General features: G+C 42.6%; 1 protein-coding gene across 1 annotated transcript in view; it reads left to right on the top strand.

Annotated features, from left to right (window-relative positions):
• Window positions 1–17,097, top strand: part of LOC138492758 (zinc finger protein 91-like) — a 237,196-nt gene that overhangs the window by 41,384 nt on the left and 178,715 nt on the right. Inside the window, exon 2 of the mRNA XM_069620138.1 lies at window positions 833–3,294. Within this exon, the coding sequence (XP_069476239.1) occupies window positions 1,421–3,294 (1,874 nt within the window). The 5' untranslated portion in view covers window positions 833–1,420. The remainder of the gene's footprint in view (window positions 1–832; window positions 3,295–17,097) is intronic.

Raw genomic sequence — 17,097 nt, 5'->3', positions numbered from 1 at the left:
AATAGATTATAGGTTGGGTCGAAAGCACTTTCATGCATGTGTGTTTAGGCACTTTATGAATAGACTATAGGTTGGGTCGAAAGCACTTTCATGCATGTGTGTTTAGGCACTTTATGAATAGACTATAGGTTGTTCTGATGAATCTATTACACACCAGGTGACAGAATTTCATCAAAAACATTTTAGGCAAAATGTGCCTGTGTGTTGTGGAGTCAGAGTGGAATCAGTTAACTGTAGTTCATGACAATTCATTTAAAGGAAAGATTTGTTAAAATGTTACAAAGTCAAGACACACATGTTTAGCCGTTGACACTTGGCTGGGTTTTTTTCGAGGCGTTAAGGTACAGTTTAAAAGATAAGGTGTAACCACTTTGCCTGCACCTTCATATGTCCCACTAAAGAAATCTTTAACTATGCCTTCCACTTTGTACTCACCACTGGTAAGATAGCTCATCAAGTTAAGCGATCATCTCAGACATCAGACATTGTCCTACTGTAGCCAACCAGGTTCAGATCCCTGCAGGCCCCATTCAGCATTTCATTTTACATATGTCTGAGTGACACGTAATTTGGTAATAAAACACCTGTTCTTAGAGTGTTCAAAGGAAAGAGGACTGTATGGAGCGATATAGAGAAGGGATGTGTCGATTATTGCTGACATTGATGATCTCTGTCTACGCAGTGCCACCATTCGTCTCAGAAAACCGACTCCTACACTGATTCCCTGCATCAATGTTCAGAATATTACAGTTGCCCCTGAAATAGAGTATGTATATAATTGCTATGCACTGATTAACAGGCGTTTACATAACCTGTTGCTTTAACTCCACAGATGGATGAAGAGAGAGAAAGCAACACTGCCATTCAGGGAAATTACCTGAGAAATGAAGACCTTAGAAAGGTTTACAAGGAAGAAAACTGAAGGTGTCCCAGAGCTCTGGGTCTGAAAGTTGTTTCATTCCAGCAAAGCTCACCCTGTGTAAAGGTTATCAGTGGAATCCATGACCACAGGACCTTTGCAAGTACTGTCTATAACAGAACAATCCATTAAATATAGGACAATCACATATGAACTCAATGCAAATGTATGTTAGCTTAAGTTTGTTCTGATGTTATATTGGAGAAGACACAGGTGAACTGTATTGTGTTTACATCATTGCATATAGGTTAACTCTACTAAACATTCATACATTCACCCATCAGTGTAGTGCCTGTTAGAAAACCATTGGTCATACAAATCAGTCTGATTTGCGAAATGGGGTGTTCAAGAAAATGGTGCAGCACAGTGTAGATTGTCCATAGGGGTGCACACATATAAAATATAGAAAGAAGCTGTTGTAGGTAAAATCAAGCGTCCCTTCGGAGGTTTATAGTCAACATTTTCCAAATGTACGGACTTTGAAATTGAAAAACTCTTGTCATGGCATTTTTGCTCGACAAAACCCAATCTGGAGGCAGTTGCCTCCAAGAACAATTGTATCCGTGTTCTGAATGTGACAAACAATTCAGTCATGAAAGACATCTAACTCAACATGAAAGAACACACATTGGAGAAAAACCTTATCAGTGTCCTGAATGTCAAAAGAAATTCATTCGGAAAAGCCAACTCAGTATACATGAGAGAATCCATACTGGAGAAAAACCGTATCAATGCTCAGAATGTCAGAAAAGATTCAGTCAAAAAAGCAATCTGACTGATCATCAGAAAAAGCACACTGGAGAAAAACCTTATCAGTGTCCTGAATGTCAAAAGAGATTTAGTCGGAAAGAGAATCTAAGGCGACATGAGCAACAACACACTGGAGAAAAACCTCATCAGTGTCCTGAATGTCAAAAGAGATTCATTTGTAAAAGCCAACTGACAATACATGAGAGGATCCACACTGGAGAAAAACCTTATCAATGCTCAGAATGTCAGAAAAGATTCAGTCAAAAAAGCAATCTGACTGATCATCAGAAAAAACACACTGGAGAAAAACCTTATCAGTGTGCGGAATGTCAAAAGAGATTCAGTCGAAAAGAGAATCTAAAGCAACATGAGCAACAACACACTGGAGACAAACCTCACCGGTGCTCAGAATGTCCAAAAAGATTCATTTGGAAAAGCCAACTGACTATACATGAGAGAAACCACACTGGAGAAAAACCTTATCAATGCTCAGAATGTCAGAAAGGATTTGGTCAAAAAGGCTGTATGACTAAACATAAAAGAAAACATACTGGAGAAAAACCTTATCAATGCTCAGAATGTCAGAAAAGATTCAGTCACAAAAGTGATCTAATTAGACATAAAAGAACACACACTGGAGAAAAACCTTATCAGTGCTCAGAATGTCAAAAGAGATTCAGTCACAAAGGCCATCTGACACAACATGGGAGAATCCACACTGGAGAAAAACCTTATCAGTGTTCAGAATGTCAGAAAAGATTCAGTCACAAAAGCAGTCTGACTGAGCATGAGAGAATCCACACTGGAGAACAACCTTATCAGTGTTCAGAATGTCAGAAAGGATTCAGTCATAAAGGCCATCTGACTGATCATCAGAGAAAACACACTGGAGAAAAACCTTATAAATGCTTGGAATGTCAAAAAGAATTCTGTCACAAAATCAGTCTGACTGAGCATGAGAGAAAACACACTGGAGAAAAACCTTATCCGTGCTCAGAATGTCAGAAAAGATTCAGTCAAAAAAGCAATCTGACTGATCATCAGAGAAAACACACTGGAGAAAAACCTTATAAATGCTCAGAATGTCCACAAGAATTCAGTCACAAAATCAGTCTGACTGTGCATGAGAGAAAACACACTGGAGAAAAACCTTATCAGTGTCCTGAATGTCAGAAGAGATTCAGTCGGCAAGATAATCTAAGGCAACATGAGAAACAACACACTGGAGAAAAACCTCACCAGTGCTCAGAATGTCCAAAAAGATTCATTTGGAAAAGCCAACTGACTATACATGAGAGAAACCACACTGGAGAAAAACCTTATCGGTGCTCAGAATGTCAGAAAGGATTCAGTCAAAAAGGCAGTATGACTAAACATAAAAGAAAACATGCTGGAGAAAAACCTTATCAATGCTCAGAATGTCAGAAAAGATTCAGTCAGAAAAGTGATCTAATTAAACATAAAAGAACACACACTGGAGAAAAACCTTATCAGTGCTCAGAATGTCAAAAAAGATTCATTCAGAAAATCAATCTGACTATACATGAGAGAATCCACACTGGAGAACAACCTTATCAGTGCTCAGAATGTCAGAAAAGATTCAGTCACAAAAGCAGTCTGACTGAGCATGAGAGAAAACACACTGGAGAAAACATGAGTGCTCTGAACGTCGGAACATTATCAGTACTGAAGAGGATCGGACTAAATATTGGGCAAACACCCTGTAGAAAAACCATCAAAGTGCTTTGTTAGAACAGCTTCAGTGTGAAAGGGGTTCTAAGACTAAGGCGCAGATTCATGGAATTTGTGCGCCGGAAAACGGGGATTTGCACCATTCTGCCCGCAAATCCCATTTGTTAAAGAGGGATTTGCGGGCAGAATGGCGCACAAATCCCTGTTTTTCGGCACACAAATTCCATGAATCAGCCCCTAAATACAGCAGAGATAAACGTTATCAGTGCACAGAATGGCCAAAACATTCAGTAGGAAGGACGGTCTAAGACAGCAGGAGAGGACATGCACAGTCATAAAACCTTACCAGTGCTCTGAATGTCAAAAGAGGTTCAGTCAGAAAACCAGTCTGAATTACCATGACTCAGCAGAAGTATAGCAAACAGATTGCAATACCAACGGGCAATGTCACCACACCTGCTATAAGTACTAGTGCAAGTAATGTAATGGACAATTACACACATGGCTGTTGTAAAGTCTTCATTCTTCACTGCCGTGTGAATTTAAAGACAAAGGGCCTCATGACGAGTTGGGCTGTGCGGTGGTAACGGGATTACCGCCACATTTAAGGGCTGGCCCTATCACGAGTTGGCCGCTAAATCGACTGTTTTACCTCCAGCTTTTTTCTGGAGGTGAAAATCCCTGTTTTTGGCAGTATTAAAGCCGGCAATACAGCCCAACTCGTGATGAGGCCCAAAATATGATGAAATATCGAATGAACAGCAATGTCTTGAGGAAATCAGCAGCAATAGCCCCAGCGGGCATAGGTGCAGTATGATTTCTTTATTTTTGTAGCATTTTGGTATTTACCCCATTCAAGCATAGCTGTGTCAGAGCGCACTGAGTCACGGGGAGATGTGCTGCTTTATGAGATCAGCCAAAAGTCAACTTGAGCAAGTCAGACTCTTACAGACAATTGAGAACAGTTACTAGACAGTCTTTTTGGATGGCAATGTGATAATGATTACAATCAGATATATTTGACCATAAGGAGTTAGTGGACGATATGTTAATTATGGAATTTTAGTGATCTGTCTTAGACTTCATTAGTGACCAAAGAAGCTGAAAATGGGTTGTTTTATCTTTTTTAAGTATGTTGCACGGGTTTGTACATATGAACTGTTTCCTTTTACTGCATGTATACATTGTATAGAAAACATTGTGACTGCCAAATAAATATATTATTTGAAGTTGACATTAACTGTTAATACATTTTTTAAAGCACAAATAGTAATTGTGTACTCTTTTTAGTTTGGCCTTGAAAGCACAATATTCTTGCACATAGATGTTACATGAAGGTATGTTTTCCGTACGCACCCTACGGTGGTTGGCAGCGAGGGATTAGCAGAATGTTTCATAGCGCCATCTATTTCTCCAGCTGGTGACATTGCCTGTAGCAATGAGTGCAGTATTGCATTGGCTAATGTCGATACAAATCAACTTTCATGGATTCAGTGTCTCTGAATTAAGAGAATGTACCATTTTTGACACTTTACATTTTGAATACTGAACTTCAGGACTGCTACAAAATGTCTCCTGGTAAGGGTGGTTGAAGGGCCAATGCAACGTAAGGACTCTCTCTGGAGTGTGTCCCTGGGGTAATGAATACATTGCATTTTCTTTTTTCATTTCTCTTTATTATAGTTCATTACAAACTTTAAAAATGCATTAAGCAACATTACTCATGGTTTCCATTCAGTTGCAAAAACAAGTTAGGCATATTAAAGGAACAGGAAAAGTTTAACTTAGTCTTGCACTTTACAAACGGCCAATCATCTAAGGTCAGTTTCATTACTATCACTATTTTTGCAAGTCTCTTTTCGATCTCTTCCAAGAAGAATGTCAGAGCAAAGATTAGTTTATTGTCAGTACCTTCATGCATCACTCTCCAACACTCTTCTTCACTTAAACAAGGCCTTTCTATCATTGCTTTCCCCAGGTATGACAATCGCAGGTCCTTTTAATTTTTTTGCAATGCAGAACAAGATGTTTCAAAGTCTCGCTTGATTTGTCACAGAATCGACAAAGTACATCCAGAAACTCTTTTCTATGCCACTTTAGGGAGAATTCTCTCTTTAGGCTGAATTTCCTAACTTAGTGAGTCCCCCAGCAACTTTGCTGGATTTTTGGAGTTTGTTTTTTTCTCCTGCCAAGAGTGAGACTCTTTTTTCTCCCACTCTTGGACATGATTTATGGTGTTCCTTTGACTGTTAATGTGTTGTATGGGCTATGGGGTCCTCTAAGCCTGTGGGAACCTCTACTGAGAACCCCACTACAAGCCCTGGTGTTGGTAAGTTGACCTCTGACCTAGGCAAATTTCAGGCCAACATGTTAGGGAAATGGGAGCCCCAACCAAGCTCCATCATTGTTCCCCCAGTTATAGAGTCTGTGACTCCCCCTGCTTCTGAGGAAGAGGTGGATAGACCTACTGGAACCCTAACTAGGCCTAAGAGAACTGGTAATTCTCAGTGCTGGTGGAAAACCAGAAAAGAAAAGTCTAAGGCCAAAAACCTTCAGACTGTTGGACCTTCCACAGAAGACTCCAACCCAATTCCTAGACTTAAGGGGGAAACTCCTAAAGTAGGTAAAGGTAGATCTAAGAGGAAGGAGAAGCATGTACCTTGCGTATCTCCATCCCCTCCAACCAAGAGGCCTAAAACCCACCCTTCTCCTAACAGAGAGGTGGTGAGGACCTCTGGAGGTCCCTCTAAATCTAAGGGAATCCTTTATACGGACCCCTTGAAAAAGCCTAAAACAGGTTCAGAAGTTGTAACAACCTCTGAGGGACTGGTCAACCAGATCCCCTATAACTTTAAAAAGACTGATGTTCCTCAAAGGGTTTGTAGGTCATATAGCTTACAAAGGAAATCCTTTGATTTCACCATAGAACACAGGTCTGGGTGTCACCACCAAAATGCTGATGGTCTCTCTAGGATGTATGTCATCGACTAGAGGTATGAAATGTATCCAGGAGTGGATTAAATCCTCCTGTCCCTTAGTCTGGGGGCCGAGTGTTAGGGAGAATTCTCTCTTTAGGCTGAATTTCCTAACCTAGTGAATCCCCCAGCAGCTTTGCTGGATTTCTGGAGTTTTTTTTTTTTTCCTGCCAAGAGTGAGACTCCTTTTCTCCCACTCTTGGACATGATTTATGGTGTTCCTTTGACTGTTAATGTGTTTTATGGGCTATGGTGTCCTTTACTCCATAGGGTCTCATGTGTTTTTACTATGTGTGTTACACAGCACCCTCCGTGCAGTAACACAGGGGTGTCATATTGACACCCCACCATAGACTCCATACCCTGGGACTGACTACTGTCTCCCAGGGCATGTAAAGTCACCATTGGCTTTACTAGTCCCAAATTATTAACAGAAACCAGTACAAACCATCATATTGTGGACGTACTGGCCGGGGCAATTCGATTGCCCCGGGGTCTGTTAGTCGAGGGGGCACGTCTCCGTCCCCCCTGATCGAGTTTTGGCTGGTGGCAGTGGATACTACTTTTTATATTCGACCGCGACTATATCCCTATGGGATTTTCCCATTGTTCGAGGCTACCAACTTTAATTATTTAATTCTCATAGCCTCGAACATACCGCCGGTTTATTTAATTAATATTAATTCGCCGGTTGGTATTTTTTGCCAGGACTCGATTCTAAAATGGCGTTTGTGTTCTCTTCTGTGACTCCAACCCAAGTCGAGCCCTTTGTTCCACTTTTTGGCGGGCTTCTCCACAGAAGCCTCCAAAAGTGGTGCCACTCTGTCTGGGTACCACAGGGGGTGTTTGAGGAGGTTTAGGCACCCTGCACTGAGTTACCTTGGTAACTCAAGTCGCACTCTTGTGTGATTGGCCCAAGTGGTGAGCCGGCCGGCTCACCACTTAGCATGTTTGATTGACAGCTAGGCTGAGTGAATGGGGGTATGCTGCATAAAAGCAGGGCTTTGGGGACTGGAACTTCAGAAGTCGCCACAGGACCTGAGAATCCGACGAGGGAGAAGCTGAGCCGACCTACCACGACGACACCACCAGTGGAGCCCTGCGGAACCGACTCACCACTTCCCGACGACAGAGAAGATCTCCCGGCTGGAGAGGCTTCTTCCCCTGACTGGTGGGCACAACCAGTTTACCTTCTTCTCTTCGCACCCCAGACCGGTTTGTGGTCGAATTGCCCGTGTCAAGCACCCCGGCAACCGGATAGCCACTTACCACTGGACCGCGAATCAACGGACCGCTCCTTTTACCTGAGAAACTCTGCGGCTGGTTTCTTCCCTGGCAGTGCAACAGACTCCTGTCTACCTCCCCGACGAGATCCTCTCTTCCGCCGGACGAAGTACCGACTTGCATCTGCTGCCAGGAACAACTGCCCCCGCTGGAGTATTCTCACCACTTTAAGGTACCGTGTCCGCCAGGCCTCCCTTTCTAAAGATTGCTACAAGGTAATAATAACCCCTTAACGTTCTGGACTGGGCTGGCCGCCTTGACCCTCTAACTGGTCCCTTTCTTTGGTCCAACTCCTTTTTGAATCGTTACAAGACTTTTGTGCACTGCAACCGTGTGACCTTGGACACATTTCGTTTTGATCCTCTTAAAACGGATCCGGCCTACTGACTCTAAACTCACGGTGTTACTTTGCCTTCCTCTCTTGTTGTGTTCGTGAAAAAGTGTTGGAATCTGTTTCAATTTATTCTCTGCTTTTCTCTCCCTTTTTAAAACAAATTATTAGAGTGCCATCTACGTTAAGCGCTCACCGCTGTCTGAAAATAAGTGGGGCTTTACTTAAGACTTGTCTAATATTCTTTTAAGGGAGTGTATATCTTTTAGTGACCGTGTTTTTGGATTGCTTACTATTAGTGCCTGTGTGTTTTTCTAGATGTGGTTTTAAATAAATAATTATATCTCTTTTACACCAAGCCCTGGTCAGTGTTTACTTGTTCTATTGTGTTCTTTTGACCTATTGTGAATACTCTGTATACTGCCTAACTCTTCTTGAGGGAAGTCTGACTGCTCAGCCACAGCTACCAAGTGAATCTGTGTGGTACAGACTGCTACCAAGTGGGTTTACTGCCAAACACCTGTAGTCCTAAATCTTTTGCAGTGGTCCCAGAGGGAACTGCACAGGTTTCTGCCTAACAGCCACAAATTCAATACCTCCTTTGTTTTGAACAACTGTAGGCGGAATTTCATAAAGATACTCCTTTTATTGCTACAAGGAAAGATGTCTAGATATTTAGGTAGGTTATTCATTGATCTTGCTTCAGGGGGAACTTGATTCATACATCTATGAGTAGATCTTACATCTATGGTTTCACACCAATCCTGCTCCCATAATTTGCTCTTACTTTATTTGGGTTCTGCTTCAAGGATTCTATGTTAAGACTTAACTGTGACAAGAGACTTTCACATGTTCGTTCCCATTGCTCAATAATTGAATCAGGCATCTTTCTTTTTCGGCGAGGTCAAGATCTTGAATTGTGCTAAGTCATCTGCTCCTATGATGCTTCTGTATAATACTAGGGAATTCCGCATCTCCCTTGCATTTATTGATGTTAATCCCAATTCATAACATATGCAGGCAATTGGAGCGCCTCTTCGGAGTTGCAGGATTTTATTCCAGTAGGTGTTTCACACCATGTCCACGCAGCATGCAGACATCCCAGCATTGTTTCAGCTCCAAAAATCAATGATGGTATAACTTTAGATTTGTAAAACTCTATCCCTGGTTTCTAAGGCAAATTTTCCATATCTTTTGTTTATTAGCATTCCTTGAACAGATAAGAGTTTACATGTTCTTTTGATTTTTTGTGCCATTGGGTCATCATTAATGTGTGAGCTGGTTAGGACTCCTAAGTATTGAATTTGATTGGCACAAATAATCAGTTCACCACCAATCGTCCAGTTAAATTTCTTCTTCTTGTTGGACGTTGATCCTAATAGGTTTTGAAGAACTAGAATCTCTGTTTTGTCAACGTTTATGACCAATCAATTGGAGTCCAAATATGATTTCAAAGCTTTCAGTTTGCGTTGTAATTCAATCGGAGTTGTATTCAGAAGAACAATGTCATCTGCATATAGGACGTAATGCAGCGGGTTTACATTGATCTTTACAGGTAAAGCCCTTACTTAGTCCATTGCTCTTCCGACGTCTGAGATGAAAACATTGAATAGGGTTGCTTCCATTGGGCAACCCTGCTTCACTCCTCTAGTTCTTATTACAGCTGAGAGGGAGCCCATTTGATCGAGCCTAATTTTGATATCTGTCTCTGAATACATCGCTTGAATCGCCTTTATTAGACTCTTAGGGCATTTGTTTGCATCCATCTTGGTTCAGAGTCGTTCTCGATCAATGCTGTCGAAGGATTGAGCCAGATCGACAAAGGCTACATATATTCTTGATCTTTTTTTAATCGCCTCCATCTTTAACAGGTTGATCAGAAACAAGTTCAAGGAGCAACAAACTCCTTTCACAAACCCTGTTTGTCGAATATCAAATGCTTCTGCTCCTTTGATCCATGTTGTTAGCTGATACAGTAACTGGGTTGCAACGATCTTTCCAACAACGTCCAGTAAGGCAATGGGTCTGAAGTTCTTTGGCTCAGATCTTAAGCCTTTTTTAAATATTGGTACAATTATGGCAGTTTTCCAGGACCTTGGCACCCTTCCTTCTTTTAAGATGTTTCGAAGAAGATTCTAGCAGAAGTCATCCCATTCTTCTGGGTTCTGCTTTAGTATTGCGTTTGTCAGCCCATCCGGGCTGGGGGCCCTTGAAGAGCTTATTCTTTTGATGTTTTCTAAAATGCCACTTCGGCTGATTTCTAAATCCCAAGAGCCAAGGGACTCTGGGTCCTGGTAATCAAATTGACACTGCTTCTTAAATAGTTCTGAGTAATGGTCAATCCATTGCTTCTCTGTAACCTGTGAAACTTTAAGGGCTCCTTGCGGTGCCTCGACATTGTTGATGATGTTCCATAAATTTCTCGTGTTCCTGTCAGCCATGGTCTCCATCATTTCTTCTGCATCTTTTTGAAGCATTAAGTTTTTGTGGGAGTGATACCACATTTTATATTCAGATTTTATTTTCCAGTTTTCAATGTGACGTTCACATAGATGGTTAGCCAGGATCTCTCTTATCGCTCTTCTTTGCCCCCTTTTTCTTGACACAATTTGGGGATCATAAAGTGATGATGTCTGAAGCCTGATTTACGCCTTCCAACTTGTTCAACGTAGTGCTGTAAAAGTGCTGGGTGTTCTATTGGATCCATCTGATCAGAGTTCCCCCTATCCTGGAGCAGTTGGGTTAGCAGTAATATTGTCTCACCATCAATTCCGATCCGGTTTCTCCCTGGTGTTACACTTATATGAACCCTCCATGACTCTTTCGATTATCTAGGCCATCTATTTTGATTGCGACCAGATTAAGATCGCTCAGAGTCGTCTCTATCACCTTGAGATACGACATCTTATCGACCATAAGGTTGGAAGCGGAAAAGTAGTCCAATATTGATTTGCTCTGACCTTGGATCCATGTTGGATTTGGGGGAATATCGCCTCGAACATTACCATTCATCAAGGTTAAATCTCTCTTATTCATTTCTTCTGCCCATGCTGATTTGATTTGATACAGGTCTTTATTATTTCTTTTTTTCCTTCTACTCATGTCCGCTTGCAGGCATTCCATATTGAGGTTTCCGCACAATATAATGGCTGGTTCTTCTCCTGCTGTTTTGATAGAGTCTATGTTCTTGCAGATCAGTTCAAGGAATTCCGATTCATCAGTTGCAGCATGTTGCCAATAGATGTTGATAATGTGCAGCAAGTTCTTTTTCCCCCTGCTTAGAACTCCTATTTCAATAGTTGAGACTTGTAGATAAGGCGAAGGGTTTGTTGTTTTGCTTATATGAAGGTTTTTAGTTGACTTCACCATGGTTATTAGACCTGCCATTGGTCTACCTTTGTCTTGTTTAATGGCAGGGTTCAAGGTGATTTCAAAGCCTACCGCACTTGGCAATCTTTGAAACCATGTTTCTTGTAGGCAGATAATGTCCAAATTATTCAAGTATAATTCTGATCCTCCAAAAAGATGAGTAAACCCTTGTGTATTCCACAAGCCCATCCAGACTGAATCATTTATTTGGCATTAGCTCTCTGAGGATAGATTTAAACTTTCTCCCAGCCAACTCCATTTTCTCAATTCCTTCCTGGGTCCCGAAGTCTCTACTTCTTTCTTAGCATCTTTTGTTGGTAACACATTACCCTCCACCGTGATTTTAATCTGTTTCATTGGGCTTTCGGCGTCCTCCTGAATGCAGAATTTATTGTCGACTAGCTTGGTAATATAATCGGACTGTATGGGACATCTCTTAGTTTTCTCAGTCTTCTATTGCAAATCACAATTTTGCTCGTTATTGTTTATTGAGGCTCTTACTTCTGTGGGGTCATTTTTTTGATCATGATCGTTGGATAAATCATCCTTGGTAAAGACTTCCTTTATATCAAAGCCCAATGAATTCAGATCCATACTGCAATTTAGAATCAAATCACAAATAATTCATGAGTATATGTGTACTATGACTCTATCCGTGGACACCTCGTCTAAAAATTCAACAGTTTTAATGTCCTTAGTGGCAACAGATCGCAGTTGCGGTATGTGTCTGAATAATTGTATCTGTTCAGAATTAGAGGGTCTTGAGACCGAAAGATTCTTTCTACCAGAATGCGATAATTGGAAGCTGTCTTGTTCTTTTAAATCATATTTTTGCTTACTGTTTTTAATGAAGGTCTTTTGTCGTTTCTCCAATTCGGTGGACTCGTCCACTGAATTTTACCTTTCTTCTTGCCAGTTTCACTATTCAACACTACTTTTGAATATTTGTTTTTTTGAGGATTGTCTTCCATTATGCTCACTTTGTCTAGTGTTTGTCTTCTTTGGAAAGGAATTTTAGCTGTTTTGTTTATATCAAGATCTCTACGTTTAACTAGGGTTAGGAACCGTTTACGTTCACCCTCGTCTTCAGTCAACAGTGGATTGTCTTGGTTCTCATTAGTTGGAGAATTGTTACTCACCACTCCGAAGTAGGCCCAAGATGTGGATGAGGGACCTTTGAGATGATGTTTGTACAAGAATCGATATTCAGCCTTCCATCCCAGCTCCCCTGAGTACAAGACTCAGGCTTCCTCAAAGAGGGGCTCTTTTCTACAATGTACCTCTCCGCTGTTTCAATTGGGACAGACAGAGGTGTCAATTGAATAAAGGAGCGTGGAGAACACACACCGCCAAAACCAATGCTGCAAAGGAATACAAAGATATTATACAGTGTTGAAAATAAACCAAGTAATCAGAACAGCAGTATATTATAGGAAAATACCTAGGTAAGTATTGGAGTGGAGCTTCCCCGGGGTGAATCTACAAAAATATGAATAAGCACAATGAGTGGGAATAATTCTAAAGAGACTTCCTAAAGTATCGAACCAATAACAACTAACCTGAATATGGAAATTTTGAGGATGGAAAGTAGTCCATGAAACAGAAGGCAACGATAGGAGAAAATAACAAACAGGAATGTTAGTATAGGGAAATAGCCCCAAACGGCACGAGGGTCGCACTAGAGCCGGGTTGGTGCAGTATCAGCAAAGCGTTTATCTGCACTTGAAGACAAGTTCACAAGACAGTCACTCAATGTCCCAGAATCCAACAAACGGCAAAGATCCAAGCAAGGCCATGGAGAAAATTAATAGCAGGGGTGGAATTGCCAATTACAAGTATGTACCTGAGCACACATGCATCCAGATAAGGCGTAGAAAAGTTTTGGATGGTTGATTGCAAGTCACCTGCGAGAAAGGCAAAGTCGTTCCGCGTCTAGTAGCAGCTAGCTGGAATAAAGTACCGCAAGAGACAGCAGGAAGCAGATTCCAATAACGTTCCAGGTCAAAAGCCAGGCGAGCACGACAGGAATAAAGGAGGAGGCAAGCCAATCCAGAAGCCAGGCAAGGGTCAAAAACCAGGTAAGCAGATTAGGAATTTGTGCAGAGAAAACACGAAGGAGTAAACAGACGTAACCGCTGTAGCTTGTAACGCAGCAACAAGCCCCTTGAAAGACGGTGGTTTTAAAGCCGTATGGGGGCGTGTCTTGCCGTACGTCTTCCACGTACAGGACGTGTCAGCTGACACGGACTCCATCGTAGTTTGTACAGGCACTATGGCAACCTGTATCTGCTCCAGAGAGGAGCTTGTAAAGGAGTCGTATTCTGCAAGGAAGCCCAAAGTGTAACAGCATCCTCCCCCAAAGACACCGGCAACACCCTGGTGGAATGGAAACTACTCAGAAGCTCCGGACAATGTAAGTTGGACAAAGGCTCCCAGGTACGGTCCTCAGGCCCATAACCTTTCCAATCCACCAGGTAGAACAATGTACCCCTAGACACCCTGCAGTCCAGGATGCGCAAAACCTCGTACTCATCCTCTCCATCCACCAAGATCGGCGAGGGATGTGCAGGTAGACGAGTTCCCTGGATGAAAGGCTTGATCAGGGAGACGTGAAAAACTGGATGTATCTGCCATGAGCGCGGCAGGGAGAGCTTGACCGCCACAGGATTTATAACATCAGTAATGGCATAGGGTCCCACGTATTTAGGCAAAAGCAAACGTTTGCCCGCAATTCGTAAATTACGGGACGACAACCATACCTTCATGCTGCTCCGATAGACCGGTGCCGGGGATCGATGCACATCAGCATTTTTTTCGGCACATTCTTGAGCTTGGAGCAAATGACAGCGTACATCCCGATGAATCTTATCGAGATCTCTCACACAGTCTCTTGCAGCTGGGTTGACAGCCGGCAATACCGGATCAAGTGGGAGTGCCCTAGGATGGCCACCATACAGGGCAAAAAAGGGAGAAACCCCTGTTGACGTATGCATAGAATTGTTATATGCAAACTCTGCGTAAGGCAGAGAAGTAAACCAGGACTGTTGGAACTGAAGGCATAAACAGCGTAGGTACTGTTCGATAGTAGCGTTGGTTCTCTCAGTCTGCCCATCCATCTGAGGATGGTATGCCGAGGAATACCTGTCCTCGATGCCCAGGGAAGCTGTAAGAGCCTTCCAAAATTGTGACGTAAATTGTGTACCACGGTCGGAAACAATGACAGAGGGTAAGCCAAAGAAACGAAACACATTCGTCATGAACAGTCTCGCCAATTCCGGAGCCGAAGGCAAGCTGGAACAAGGTATGAACAGTGCGTATTTTGTGAAATAATCCACAATCACCCAAATAATGTCATGACCCTGGACGTCAGGGAGTATCACAATGAAATCCATTGACACCATCTGGCAAGGTTTGTACGGAACAGGCAGAGGTTGTAATAAGCTTACTGGTTTGGCTCTAGAGGTCTTACATTGAGTTCATATGGAACAGGTCAAAATGTAGTCCTTTACATCGCGAGCAATGGAAGGCCACCAAGCCCAACGCCGTAAGGCCTCAAGAGTTTTTTGACTTCCTGGATGTGCTGCAACCAAAGAATCGTGGGACCACTGGAGAGCTAAGGTTCTAGCTTGACCTGAGGGTACATAGATGCGCCCTTGGATAAATGGCATACCCTGAATTACTTCTAGGTTGAAATCAGCAATTTCTTTTGGATGGTTTGAGACCCAATCAAGGATGATCGCGCAAAGAGGGCTGAACCGAACACCATACAAATGGCACCTTGGCACTCGTCAGGGAGGTAAGAGGTGCAGAGATTTCAGAAAAGCCGTTGATGAAGTGTCTATAGAAATTTTCAAATCCCAGGAAAGATTACAAAGATTTGACTGAGTAGGGTACAGGCCATTCCAGGATAGGACTAATTTTGGACTGGCTCATGCGCACCCCGTTGTTAGTAAGGTCATACCCCAAAAATTCCACCTCTGAGGCGTGAAATATGCACTTTTTGGCTTTTACAAACAATTTGTGATCCCCCAGACGTTGGAGCACTGTTTTGACATGTATTTCATGGTCTTCCTGGTTTCGTGAATAGATCAAAATGTCATCCAGGTAGACTACAACAAACTGGTCAATGATGTTATAAAACAAATCGTTCATGAATGCCTGAAAGGTGGCTGGGGCATTACATAGCCCAAAGGGCATCACAAGGTATTCAAATAGACCGTAACGTGTTTTAAAAGCAGTCTTCCATACATCCCCCTTTCTCATACGGACCAGATTATAAGCTCCTCTGAGATCGAGCTTAGTAAATACTTTGGAGGATCCCAACTGATCAACGAGAACAGAGATCAGAGATCAGGGGGAGAGGGTACTGTTTTTTTATGGTACCTGCATTCAATGCACGATAGTCAATACAGGGACGTAAATCCCCTTCCTTCTTAGGAACAAAGAAAAGCGGTGATGCAATTGGTGATTTGGATGGACGAATAAATCCCATGGCCAAGGCCTTGTCTATGTACTCTTTAAGTACTTCGTCTTCTTTGAGAGTGAGTGAATACACCCTGCCGGATGGTATCTTTACCCCCGGTACTAGGTCTATTGGGCAATCATAGACTCTATGTGGAGGTAGAGTCTCTGCCATCCCTTTGTCGAAGACATCCACATAGTCTGCATATTGAGAAGGTACCATAGTGGCAGCGTTGTTAGAAACGGCTCCAATATGCATAGTAGGAGAAACCAGTGCCCTGACAGGACTATCCTGGCTAATTCCAAGCAATGTAGTGCATCGGGTATTGCCTATGTTGGAAGCGAACTGAATCTGAGATGTCGACCAATCGATGGCAGGTTTATGAAGCTTCAGCCATGGAATACCCAGAATGACTCTCTAGGCCGGCGCTTTGATGATATCGAATGATATCTCTTCAGTATGGCCTTCGTCGGTACTCATATGTAATGGAACCGTCTGGTGAGTTACCATTCCGGATACAAGGATTGAACCGTCCACTGCATTCACTGTTTCAGGTATAGCTTTGCGAATCAGTGGTATCCCTGACATAGAGGCAAAGCATTGATCAACATAATTACCCATTGCTCCTGAATCAATCACTGCTGTTGTCTGGAATGAAACACCATGATTCAGGGAAAACGTAACAGGTAGGTGAACTAGGTGGCTCGGGTTCTGTACTGTAGAGTCCAAAGGTGAACTTCCCGACGTAGGGACTCCGTCTACTGTCGGGATTTGGCGTTTCCCGCCTTTCTTTTGGGTTTTTTGGGACATTCGGGCAGTAAATGGTCAGAGGCCCCACAATACATGCAGAGATTGTGCGATCTATGATATTCTCGTTGAGCAGGGTGAGTGGACCCCTAACCACACCAATCTGCATAGGTTCTGACGCAGGAAGTGAAGAGGACGATGTCTCTGCTGAAACCGTGCTCAACAAAGCAGGTTTCTTTTTGCCACGTCTTTTGGATTTACGGGCATCAATCTGAAGGACTAGATCTAGCAGTTCCCTAAATGCTGTGGGGACTACCGGAACAGTGGAGAGGATGTCCTTTAACTCATCTGAGAGGCCTTGATAGAAGACTGCAGTTTTCTTTTCTTCGAGCCAGTCAGTTTCTGCCACCAACTGATTGAAACGGGCCAAATAAACCAATAGGGAGTTGTTCCCTTGTCAATGCTTTAAGAGTTCCAGGTCAGAAGCTTGAGTTGTATAACATGTATCAAATACTTTACTCATCATAGCAAGAAGGGCATCACAATTGTGGAGAACATGACTGTTGGA

Source organism: Ambystoma mexicanum, chromosome 10, assembly GCF_040938575.1.
Source record: "Ambystoma mexicanum isolate Mex_15411 chromosome 10, UKY_AmexF1_1, whole genome shotgun sequence".
Taxonomy (NCBI): domain Eukaryota; kingdom Metazoa; phylum Chordata; class Amphibia; order Caudata; family Ambystomatidae; genus Ambystoma; species Ambystoma mexicanum.
Note: the sequence above shows the minus strand (reverse complement) of the source record. Positions and strands in the feature narration are given on the sequence as shown.